Genomic DNA, 13,238 nt, shown 5'->3' with positions numbered 1-13,238 from the left:
ATGCACTCTCAGTTGATTTCCAACACAAATTTTTATTTTTCAATTCCTTAATATACACCATATTTCTATCTTTACAAATTGACCAAAGTGCAAGCTAAGAACGTTGCTCCCTAACTACTTGGAATATTCTCCCATCATTGATAACACCCTAGGTTTTCCCACATATACTTATGCGGTATATATATTAGTAATACTTATGTATGTATGTATTATAATGGATGGAAATGGAGTACATTAGATCTATGAAGCAAACTAGCCGTCTTATTCCATGAACAAATAAGTAAGGTATATTCTATCGTTTCTTGGTTACTTAGCAAACAAGACAAAAGGCATTTAGTAATAGTGTGTTTGGGTTACCGTTTTTCCAAACGTAACCTGCGTTTTTTTTAAAAGCAGCAAGTGTATTATTTTTTTGTTGGTGTCTTGAAATGCGTGTAAGGGATGGCGAAACAGTTATACAAAAACACACTAAATTGTCACCCGCAATGCTCCAGGAAATTGTCATTTGGAAAATAAATTAATCTCATGATCTCACCCTTATTGCTCTAGGATACTTCAATTCTTTCACCTGGCTTTGTTGAAGATTTGCGCATGCATTCATAATGGAAATCTCTTGAAAACCCATGCATACCTCTAGAAAATTTAGTTTTTGTCAAATATTTTCATCGTTTTCAATGGATACCTCAGTATTTGTTAAGTCTACTACAATACACTTTCGTTACAGCAGAGAGAATTGCAAATATATATATTGGAAAACTTAGTGATAGACATGGCATATAAGGAAATAGCTTGAAAGATTACTTTGATTAACACTTCTTTCCTAACCCAGTTAAGAAAATTAACCTTCGAGTTTGCTTATCACTCTTTCTAGTTTCCAGGCTAGTGTGGCTAGTGTTCTTCCTTTGAATCTAACCCATTCTAGAGGGAGTTCCAATAATTTTTCAAGAAAACCCCATATTGATATTTGTAGAATACATCAACTCTGCTTTCAAAGAACTCGAGAGATATTTTTTGTTGAAAATAACACCAAATTTATGCTTCATCCATAGGCTAATAGAATCTTTAATTGGTATTGGACTTCTTCTAGCATGGTGTGCCATACTTTTTTTTTTCTTTTTTGTTTTATTAGGAATGCCGGTGATAGGGAAGCAGCAGAGGAACAAGAAATAGCAACCACAGAACCAAAGACGGGTGCAAATAGAAGGAAGATCCAAAAGAACAATCACAAAGCCTTCTTACCTCAATCAGTACGTCTGTTAATAAGGGATTAGTATAAATAGAATAAGAATTGAGCTATTACCTTCCCTTTCTTTGTTTCTGGAGGCACTGCCCTCGAAGCTATCTTCTTATCTGTGTTCCTATCAGCCGGTAACATTTTTTTAAATGTAATTTTTATTAAATAACAAACGAGATTCATTGGATAAAGAATGAAAATTACGTTTTTGAGTGTGTCTATTATAAATTTCATCCAATTTAATAAAAAGTGTTAAGTGTATAACGAATATTCTCTTCCTCCCCTTTTGATGTGGCCATATTCTTTCTTTACTTCCCAACGATTTTGAAACTCTCAAAACATAAATATTATTTTTTGTGAGTGTTCAAAATAAGAAATCCGGGCATCATTCGCTTGTTACATGAACATATTTTTAAACTCTGATCCAAGTTCAATCCTTATAAGATATTTTTTAGTCTCTTTAATAATTTTTTTTTTGTTTTACATTCAACATCCAACCACACAAGTAACATGCAATGTTTCATAGAAATAGCCGCAATGGCTTTCTTTTGTCCCAAAATCTGTTTGCATTGATCATTAGATAAGAGAATCACGCTTCCACTTAAAACCTGAAAGGTTCAAAATGTTGTATGATCTTTTTTATGAAAGAAAAGCTTTTTAAAAGTGCAAAAGTTATTTTGAGAAAAAAAAAAGTATGTTTAAAAAAGAACAAGGCAATACAAAATATTTTTTATAATAATTTTTTCCATAAATAAAATTTTAAAACCTAACGATTATAAAAGTTATTAGCTTCTGTTTTAGTTAACTTTTCTGTTCTCGTTTTATTTTAATAATTAAGTATTTTCAAAATAAAACTACATACTACAAATAATTATTTTTTAATTTATATGCAAAAAATAACTTTTAAATTAATTGAAATGAAATAAATTACTTAAAAATAAATATTTATCCTGATGATGTAAAGACTGTGATGATTGCTGGAAGGTGAACGTTAAGGGTTGTATGTCTATATATATATGGCAATATAGAATTCTAAATCCTTCTTAATTTCCTTGCTCATTCGACTCTTTCAATCTCCAGTTCCTCCTATTTGTCTCTGTTTGAAATTTGGAATGATGGCCTGTGGACCACCAAAGACTTTCTTGTTAGAACTTAGAAGAGGCTTATTCCATCATTCCATGTCTCCGATAACCTATGCCTTTTTATGTCCAACCTCTGTAGGGTCTTTAAACCTCAGTGGCACGTGTGGCACTCTTTGGGCTTAAAAACTCTGACAATCTCTCTGTTGTTCGTTTTCATGGAACAGTTTGGTTTAATTATCTCAACAATTTTACTTTCAATCCTGTTTGGGCGGATTTTAACAATTTTATGCAAGTTAATTACGTCAAGGCTGCAGTATGCGTCATTCTCATAGTCATATACAAGGTCAAATATTCAAAGTTGCTAGTTCCATCAGATCTTGGAGATTTTGGTCCTCTTTTTTGGTGGATTTTAGCAAAAATCTCCAATGATGTTGGTGGTATCATATATTGAACCCATGCCAATTACCCAATAGAGTTTGAATTAAAATTTTTGGGAGACAAAATAAATTTTAACGCACATCATTAATATACAATATCATATTAAGTTACAATATATATACAAAATTGAGAAAAAAAAAATCAATTACATAAAAAAATGATAAATTATTTACATAATTATTACCAATAAAAATAGATAAAATCTATAATTATCTACTTGAACATGCATAAAATATCTGAGCATTAAGATAAAAAAAGTTATATGTTTGACAGTAAGACTCACTTGTCGAGCAGGATAAAAATCAACCTTAGTGATCCAATTGTGTTAAGTGGAAAGATCGCTCAACACTAGATAAAAGTTATTCTAAGATAACATACTGATTTTCTTCTTCAAGAGCTCACATTGAAGGAAAAGTTCTAAACATTACATATTTTAGAAGGACAGTGACTATTTTATGAAAGCATAGGTTGCACAATAATAGCATCAAGGTAGAAAATGAGAGCAATAACAATTCTGTAAAAAGTTAGGGGATAACTGGATTTATATCAAAACAGAAAAATAAGTCAATAACACAATTGGGATAATATATATGTTTAAAAAATAACTAAAGATCAAAAATAAAAACACATATATACTTATGAAGATAAATCGTGCAAATATGAAAAATAAGTCCATTGGTATTGTTGAAACTAAGCTACATGTTAGGTTTTCAAAGAATAAAAAATGAGAAAGAAAGAAAAGCAACTAAGCTATAAGTTTATGTTAAGAAAAAAGTATTAATTTTTTTTTGGAAATGTTAAAATTGTAATTGACTGACAGAGATGATGGACTTTTAATTTTTGTTGAAAGAAAGAACTTTTATCCTAAATTATAAGTTGAGTTAAGATAAAGAAACTAAGTATTAAAAATAATTAATTTTTTTATTAATCATATTATTATAGACTTATATGTTTATAATTTTAAAAAACTTTGGGACTATGACCCCGTCCCATGTAGCTCGGACAGTGGTTGTAACTTTTGCTCCTCGAAGTTGATTGCAATACTTTATATATATTTTACCCCTTCCACTTTGACAATCTAGATTAAACGTGTGGCGCGTGTACTCTTGTTCTTCATCATGTATTTCATATTTCCCTTATTATTTTTCAGTCACGTACTAGAGTTTTCCATTGTATTGAAGGAGTAAGAATTTGAACTGTGCCATCAACTTTATGATATGATGTAAAAAAACAAAATTAGAACTCAGACAAAGTGCATGTGCTATGTCACAGTCGATGATGATGAAGGTAAAAATTGAGCAATTCAAATTACTTAGACAACTCACGAGTCATATGATACACGTACTAATGCACTAAAAAATAAAAATGAAGGTGCTATATATACCTGATTTGGACGTGGCGATTATTCAGTTGTTCCACACGATGGTACAGTCTTCAAACTAAAAGAAGCTTAAATGTCCATAGGTATAGGCATTCGAATTTGTGCATTCGTGGTTTGATATTTCATATTTGATGTCTATATCTTGAACCAGTGGCTGATTAAAAAAAAATCTTGAGCCGGTGCAAAATGTGTAACTTCTATTGTATAAGTGTTTGGGTATTTCTCTTTTTACTTGGTTTGGTTTCATACGTTTTTAAGTTTTTACAAATTATATATTCTTTTAAGCTTCGTAGATGTACTTGGTTTTATATGTTTCATGTTTTTATAGATTATTCTTTGTTTTTAGCTTTGTAAAAAAATTTGAGAAAATAGATGTATTTATTATTTTTATTTTATTTATTTTTTCAAAAGTTTATGGAATGGAAGAAATGGAGAAAAGATGCTCCCCTAATAGTGGGCTTTACAGACATTTTGCTTTTATTCTGCCTTGCCTATCTTAAAATGGATTTTGGCCGTGAATTACTTTCAAATTTAATTAAATGATATAAAAATTCTTGAGCTTAAATCTATTTTTGTGTCTATATTTCTGTACAATTTCTTTTTGTGGTAATTCAGTACAAATTTAGTCTTTCAAAAATTATCATATTTTTTCTTTTACAATTCAAAAAATTTAGTAATTTTGGTTTATTTTTAATTTATAATTAATTTTTAACAAAGAAATATCGATGTGAAATATTAACGATGAAATAATAATAACATATATTACTATAATGAATAATATGCTATTATGATAGATGATATAATAAAGACACATAACTAATGTGATAGTGTTTAGTGTCATGAGTCATATTAATATAGGGATTATCAATGTTACATTATATTGCTTAATTACATAATTATAAAATTATAATTGTCATGTCATTACTAACATATATCATCAATTTTTATTAAATATTTGACAATAATGAATTAAAATGACTAAATTTTTTTAAAAAAACCCAAGTACCAAAATTACAAGTTTTCATGAGAAATCAAAATTACAGGATCATATATAAGAAGCAAAACTGAATTTAAGCCAAAATCCTAATTGAGACATCCAGCATTTCAAACGCTCCTCCGACTTCATCTGAGTTATTCAATTCCTAGGTTTTAATCAATAGCTTGCCAGACTTCGATAATAGTCAACAGGTGCCAGTAAAATTTTAGAAGATTTGAGCATTCTGTTGTTAAATCTTTAAAGACAATGTGATGACATATCTCAGTGTTCTGTTTACTGATTATGGTTCCAGATTGGTTCACAATCCATGATTTTAGTGACAATATTCAAATATAAAGCATGACAGTAAAAAAATAATTTGATTCATAAGACATTTTTTAATAAACTTTTCTATAAATACTTTAAGAAAAAAACTAAACAATTTTTTTTATAAAATATATAACTTTAAAAAAACAAACTTTTGCAAATTAATTTATACATAAACTAATTTTAATTTATAAAAAACACTTATTTTTCCTTCTTATTTTTTTCTTACAAGTACTCATAACAAAATTTATCCTAACAGCCCTATACTTTTTAATTTTCTCATCTTTAAACAACTTGTATAGAAGCACTTTAGTTAAAACAGTTGCGCATGATAACTTAACAACTAGGAGATTTCCAATCATGGTTGAGAAGAACACTGAGTTTGTAAAGCCATTTTTGCTTCTCCCATCCGTGCTTTTTTAGATAAACAAACTTAAAATGAACGAGGGATTTAGAAAATAAAAACTAGAAACGTGCATATGCCCAACTTAGCATATGATAAATAAGCAAAATCATGTCAAAATACAAACAGTTAATAGAACTGTGTTGCTATTATTTTCTGCTGCAAATACAGAGTGTTATTTGAGGATGCCAGGAATATCAATCAACATTGATGATGAATGCAACAATTATCATAAAAAATCAAAATCACACATCTAGGACATTTTATTGCATTTTTTCCCTGTCATTTAACATTGAGACTACAAGTCTAATCCATCCGTTAGCATGTATTTTAATACACCCGAGCCTTGGGAGGGAATGATTCAACCTCATCATCCAATACATTCAAATGCACCGGCCTGTAGTCCAACCGGACCTTCTCGTTCTCCCAGAATCTGCAAATCAATGCACACAAGCTTTAGCTAACATAATCAACTTACTGACACAAGTGTTTTCTACTCAACTGAATAAATGTGAACAATTCAACTTAATCAAAATCATCTCCATGTTAGCCGACTCCACCTACTTTATCTTTTAGAATAGTTGGTTACTTGATAGTGAATCGATTAATCAAACCCTATATGATCATGGTAAAAACATTGATCCTTGTCATCTGTATTTCAAGCTCACACAGCTCTTACTTGAAAGGACATGATAAGGTATTGATCATTCTCACACCTCCATTCTTAACTTAGAGTAGTTGGTCAGAACTCAGAATTCAGAAATATAACTAAAATAAAAATATCTCTCTCACACCAAATGGTTGCTCTAAGGTTTCCAACTTCTCTAATAGGTTGCAAAATACCATGATTCTTACATCTCTAAATTAACCGTCATTGAGTAAAAGATCACTATCAGAGACAATACTAGTAATTTCCCACAAAAAAATGAGCAAGCTCAACTTTGGGATTCATCTTACCACTTGAAAAATTAGGGGTGATTATTAAACTGCATTGATCAACAACTACTCATAAAAACTACACAGCCACTGAAAATCTTCAAGCAAGGAGCCAAGAATCAGCTGGAGGGACTAAATCATCATGTTTTTAACCATACATCATAATACAAGCACAAGATAATGGCAATCTTGTTCCAGAGACTAGTTCGTCAACTTAATGAGCCACTTAGATGCTCCAACATTATATGAAAGTCCAGAGCACTCCAGATCTTAAGAAACAAAAAGCTTAAATACAGCAAGAGCACTCCCACTGGCATGTTTAGTTACATGATTGCAGTTGCAAGCAATGAGCATTTCTAAGGGAGTTCTTACAATTTTAAAAATAGATATTACGTTATAAAATGCAAAATAATGAAAATATGATACAACCCATCTGATCCAAAAGTTCAGCCTCAGTTGTACTCAGGCCCAGAAATTTGGTTGGCCCAAATCTGGTTGAATCATGCCTGCTTAGTCTTTTTAAAAAAAATGTAAAACAGATATGAAACTGGAAAAGAGTCATCATCTCATTCCTATACAAACAAAGCATAGGAATAAGTATTCCATTTCCATTTCATACCCACCCCCATTCCTTTCCATCAAACCAAATTACCCAAAAGGATCAAGGTTCCTACTAGAAAATAGAAATAAAAAGCTCAACTTCAACTCTACTACTCAAGTGCCTGCTTTTGTAAATAGCAAACTAAATAACTGTATATTTAAACATGACTTACCCCACAGTGTGTTTCATCCAGTTCCCATCATCTCTAACCTGCAGAATCCAACATAATATGGTCAAGTACCCTATTCATGTTAATGGTATGAAATTTGCATGAGATAGGGAGAACGGACCTTGAAGTCTTCACGGGCATGAGCTCCTCTACTCTCTTTCCTAGCTTCAGCAGAGTACATTGTGATGCATGCATTTATCAAAAGATTTTCCAATTCAATAGTCTCAATCAAGTCGGAGTTCCTGTGAATATATAACCAATAAACTTTAAAACTAAACAAGCAGAATCCATGAAATAATAGGAACATTAATCATTCCCAAAAAAGGAATTACCAGATTAAACTGCGGTCCTTCACCTGGACATCATGGAAGCTCTCCCATGTTTTATCAATTAATTGACAACCTGTAAAAGCAGCAGATAAGTTCAGAGTAAGAAGTTAGTTACAGGGATAAAATATACATAACAAAAAATGGATTACCTTCTTCTAATGTTTCTTGTGTACGAAACACAGCAGCATTGTTTTGCATTACTCGTTGCATATTCAACCGAATTTGTGAAGTTGGCAATGAGCCATTTGAATTTCTCAATTTGTCCAGCCATGCAATTGTTCTCTGACCAGCATCCTTCTCTAGAGGCTTTTGTTTCTCTCCTGCAAAATGGATGGCATACTTCTATAAAAACTAATGTTTGTGCACACAATCTATTTCAATAACTGGAAAAGAATCTTGCCTGGTCTACGGATTTCTGCAACTCTATTTGCACAAGCTCTACCAAAAACAACAATATCGAGAAGTGAATTTGCACCAAGCCTATTGGCACCATGGACTGATGCACAGGCCGTTTCCCCAGCAGCCATCAATCCAGAAACCACTGCATCTGGATTGTCACCTTTAATGGTAACCACCTGCATTTCAAAATGACATTAAATTATAGTTTTGATTTTTTATGTTATTCATAGAATAATATTAGATAATTACTTTGGGATACAACTCAAAATGCAATGACAATATTAATATTTTTGTGGCCAAAACAAACCCAAACAATTAATATTTGTGCTAGACATGCTCTTACTCAAATATTGTGCACGAGAAGAGCTGAACAGAGGACAAAAGAATGGAGATTGGAGAAAAGTAAGCACAGAGCACTAATTCATCAAGTAAACAATGTTAGAATTAGGTGCAGTTCATGTATCATATATTGAACAAGTTCCCTCATCACATGTCAAATGCATTTAGTTTTAATAGGAATTAGTTTTTAGGAAGTAGCACCCATTTACTCTTTGCCTAGGAAATAGTTCCCATAGCATAATAAGAGTATATAATATATATAGTTGTTCAGCATAACCTAAGTACTGTACAATCAATCAATTTCACTTAAGCAATCCCACCCTATCTCCCTCTATCTCTTCCTCTCCCTTTAAATTCAACAGTTATAGTGTGGTTAATTATCCTAGGTTTTTCTTCTCTTTTTCATTACTTTTTATATTTTTGAACCTTTCAATAGGAAGTCTCATTTCAAACTGCTTGTTTAACTCTACCTCTCCATAATGGTTTGTGGGAATACCGCCCATGTTATAATGTACAGTTGGCAAAACAGGAATGGGTTCCTTTGTAACATCCACACCAGCAAAAATAGCAGCAGTTTCAGAGATGCCAGGAAGTCTCTCTTTGAGCACATCTGGGGGCAAGTGATTCAAGTGGAGATAGATGTGATCTTTCAGGGGTCCTGCAAATAATTTCCAAAGTTAATACAAGCTTACTTTAAAAATGAAAACATCAAATTGTCCAACTTAACTGATAAATGAATATTTTCCAATTACCAATATAGTGAATAGAGAGGTCATGATTTTCATCTAGCTCAGATGATTCATTCATTTGTAGGATTTAATTTTTTTTAAGGAAAAAAACTATCTCTAGAATTTTACATACAAGTTATACAGCTTTAACACTGTTTTTCATTTAAGCACTGCTGCAACAATTACTCACGATATAATAGCAATCAAAATTTGTATTTGTTAATATAAACTTTCACAAAGACATGGATATATCAGCATAAGCCAACATACCTACACCACGACCTTCCCGAATCTCCATCGTCATTGCTCTTGAAACTACATCTCTTGATGCAAGATCCTTTGCAGTAGGGGCATATCGTTCCATAAATCGCTCACCCTCACTATTCCTAAGAATTCCACCTTCACCACGAGATCCTAAAGAGTCCAAAAATTAAAATCAGAAAATGAAAAACACTGCATTCCAATTTAATTGGGCAAGGAGTTTGTAAAGTGGGAAAAGAAAAAAAAAGGCAAGCACAAGTAGCAAATAGAACTTAAACTACACACCTTCTGTGATAAGGCAACCTGCTCCATATATACCGGTTGGGTGAAATTGTACAAACTCCAAATCCTACAAAATTTATGACTAGCATGTGAATGATAAAAAAGACTAATGCCAAAGGATATCATCTTAATATTGATAAGCAACCAAAAAGGAAAAACACACCTCAAGAGGGATCCCAGCACGTGCAACCATGGCATTCCCATCTCCAGTACAAGTATGTGCTGAGGTTGCAGAGAAGTATGCTCTACCATAACCCTGAAGCAGAATAGAAGATTTCACCTATTCGTAAATAAGTGAAATAAAAAAAAAAAATCAACGCCAAACATCCACAAGAAAGTTGTTACCCCTGTGGCCAAAATTGTTGAAGCAGCTTGGAAACGATGTAGTGTTCCATCCTCCATATTCAAGGCAATCACTCCTTGGCAAGTGCCTACATATCCAATATAGAAAGAAATTAGTTAACTTTACCATCAACCAAGACAAAAAAAAAAATTTCCACCATTGAATGCTTGTTTAATAAAGAAATTACCATTGAAAAAGATAACACATTTGTAACAAGTGATGTGAAGCACATGGGAAATTTACTCATCAAGACCAATGAAGGCTAAGACTTCATTAGGTTAATTAATTGCAAATTAAGTGAAAGCAAGATGTTTTCTGCAACAACTTACCATCACTATTAATTAAAAGATCCAATGCAAAATATTCCACAAAAAACTGGGTATTATGTCTCATAGCTTGGCCATAGAGAGTGTGCAATAAAGCATGTCCAGTTCGATCAGCAGCACATGCACAGCGGTAAGCTTGACCACCTATATTATAGCAACAAAAGATGTCAAGATTAAATTTATTCTCAAAGTAAAAGGCTAACAACCTACACCAATTCTGGATATACCTTTTCCATAGTTTAAGCTTTGACCACCAAATGCACGTTGATATATTTTTCCATCCTCTGTTCGGGAAAATGGTAATCCGTAATTCTCTAGCTCAATGACTGCTTTAGGTGCTTCCCTACACATATATTGGATGGCATCCTGGTCTCCTGTAGGCCATAGAGCTTGAATTAATTAAGAAACAAGACAAAAAAGAAAGAAAAAAAAAACATGCTAGCACAAGCACCAAAAGAGGCCTTAGATTATCAGCAAAAGCCCTAAAGCTTCTTTAGAAAGAAAAGTACCAAATTTCATTTTTCAATTTTAGGTAAACAAACACAGGGCATACCTTCTCCATTGGAAGTAGACATATTTTAAGGCAAGATATTGTAACAACTAACAACAAACTCTTAGAATTTATCAAATTTTTGGGATATATGAGATGTAAAATTTCAAAGATTTGGTGAGTTTATACCTAGCCAATCACTTCCCTTGACAGTGTCATACATGTGCCACCTCCAGTCATCTTCAGTCATATTTCCCAAAGCAGCATTTATACCGCCCTGTACAGAATTTTATTCTCATGAATTACTGTTGCCAGCATAGGGGGAGGGGGATGCTTGACATGATAGTGTCAACTTAATATACTTCGGTGCACCATCCAATCCTGTTTACATCATAACTAATTGTACAAGCAGACAAAAATAATACACTATGGGATAATCTCAATGATTTTTTAAAAGCACAAACCTGGCAGTGGAATGATTAAATCATTGTCCATCATTGATACACAACATATTGTATAGTCAAGTTTAAAGTGTCATGTATCCAAAATAATAATGAAGTGTCAAACAAGAATGAATCATGAATGGAAGTGGTGACAATGTTGAAGTGATCCAAGACTGTATTTAAATCAAATCACAAAACATACTACGACTTGCATAAAATTTATATTACAAACCTAAGGAAGCTACTGTTGATTTCATCTAATTGAACTCATCATCCAATAGCCTTCACGAAGTCATTCGTGATTTTTTTTTTCATCATAAATTACACTTCTAAAACTTCGTTCCCCATTGCCCAGAGGCTCTTCGCTATGCGAAGGTATGGGGGAGGGATGTTGTACGCAGCCTTACCCTTGCATGTGCAAAGAGGCTGTTTCCGGATTCGAACCCATGACCAACAAGTCACCAAGGCACAACTTTACCGCTGCACCAGGGCTCGCCCTCCATCATAAATTACACTTAAATGAAATAATTTTTACATTTGGGTACTAGTTAATCAAAGTATAACAACCAAAAAATCCAATGGCGAATAACATAAAGCAGAACAAATAGCCACAATACCAGTGTAACAGAGCGCTAGTAAAGCCCTCATATCATACCTGAGCTGCAACAGTGTGTGAACGAGTTGGGAAGAGCTTGGTAATACAAGCAGTATTGAACCCATGTTCTGAAAGTCCAATAGCAGCTCTCAATCCCGCGCCACCAGCACCAACGACAACAGCATCATAAGTATGATCCACCACGGTGTACGAAGAGTTCGCCCCACTCTGCACAACACAGAAAAACGATTCAGCTTCTGTAAAACATCATCCACGTAAAACTTGCAATAAACGTAAAACGATTCAGCTTCAGTAGAACGTCGTCCACATATAGTGACAGGAAAAAGATCTAATCTAACAGATACAAAAGGTGAAAACGAAATGAAATTGAAGCAAAAGCAAAAGGAAAAGTGATTAAATATCAATTAAATGGAAAATCTAAGAAAGAGAGGAGTCATACAGAGAAGAATCTATAAAAGTGAGATCCAAGTGAGTGATTGGAGGTGGATCTGGTGGAAGCAGGTCCACGGAGTCCACGAGCAATGCACCGCCACATTTTCCGTAGCACACTACTCTACTTCGTTCGTTCGAGCTCGCTTTGTCTCCGATTGGAGAATGGAGATTCTGACTCTGCGTTTGTGCGTGTGCCTCCCACCCCACTCTGTTTTTTTTTTTTTTTTTTTGTTTGCTTTCGTTTCTCACGGCGTCGCAAAGGGAAAGGTGAGCGATGCTTCAATTGGGAACACGTGGATCAAATGCAAAACACTAGAGGTATTTAATTTGACTTTGTTTAAGTGATAATAATTAGACCAATAAATTACAGTTACAATTTTTTACAACTAACGATGTGTTTATTTGTAAAAATGTTAAAAATTTAATTACTATATCAAAACTATAAAAATATTTATTAATAGTTTTTAAGTAATTGAAAATATTTAATATTCAATACAACCAAAATAAATTTCATGTTTTAATTTTTTTTAAGATAGTAGAAACTTATTTTTGTTGTGTTAATTTTATTTAAAAAGCAAGTTTTTCTTGTATTATATATTTTTGTAAAAAAAAAAATGCTCTTGAAGAAGTAGGAAGTCTAAACTCTAAATAGTCGTTAGGGTTGCACGTGCCAATAGCAATGCCCCAAAAATCTGAATAATTT

At 32.7% G+C, this 13,238-nt stretch overlaps 1 protein-coding gene and 1 long non-coding RNA gene across 2 annotated transcripts; one reads left to right on the top strand and one right to left on the bottom strand.

Annotated features, from left to right (window-relative positions):
- The first annotated feature begins 119 nt into the window (after window positions 1-119).
- Window positions 120-1,441, top strand: LOC114405727. Its single transcript, XR_003665289.1, has 2 exons — window positions 120-285; window positions 1,130-1,441. It is a non-coding gene; the product is annotated as an uncharacterized LOC114405727 (long non-coding RNA).
- Window positions 1,442-5,918: 4,477 nt separating this feature from the next.
- On the bottom strand, window positions 5,919-12,801 carry LOC114420644 (succinate dehydrogenase [ubiquinone] flavoprotein subunit 1, mitochondrial-like). The gene is made up of 16 exons (XM_028386489.1): window positions 12,543-12,801; window positions 12,143-12,310; window positions 11,234-11,321; window positions 10,782-10,928; window positions 10,558-10,698; window positions 10,231-10,316; window positions 10,049-10,141; window positions 9,889-9,952; window positions 9,613-9,756; window positions 9,085-9,272; window positions 8,277-8,451; window positions 8,026-8,196; window positions 7,880-7,949; window positions 7,669-7,789; window positions 7,551-7,588; window positions 5,919-6,274 (listed from the first exon to the last, which is right to left on the bottom strand). The coding sequence occupies exons 1-16, from the start codon at window positions 12,636-12,638 to the stop codon at window positions 6,172-6,174; spliced, it is 1,893 nt and encodes a 630-aa protein (XP_028242290.1). The 5' UTR covers window positions 12,639-12,801; the 3' UTR covers window positions 5,919-6,171.
- Between the last annotated feature and the right edge of the window lie 437 nt (window positions 12,802-13,238).

This window comes from Glycine soja, chromosome 1 (assembly GCF_004193775.1).
Source record: "Glycine soja cultivar W05 chromosome 1, ASM419377v2, whole genome shotgun sequence".
NCBI classification, from domain to species: domain Eukaryota; kingdom Viridiplantae; phylum Streptophyta; class Magnoliopsida; order Fabales; family Fabaceae; genus Glycine; species Glycine soja.
The sequence above is the reverse complement of the archived record's forward strand: the minus strand, read 5'-3'. Positions and strand labels throughout refer to the sequence as shown.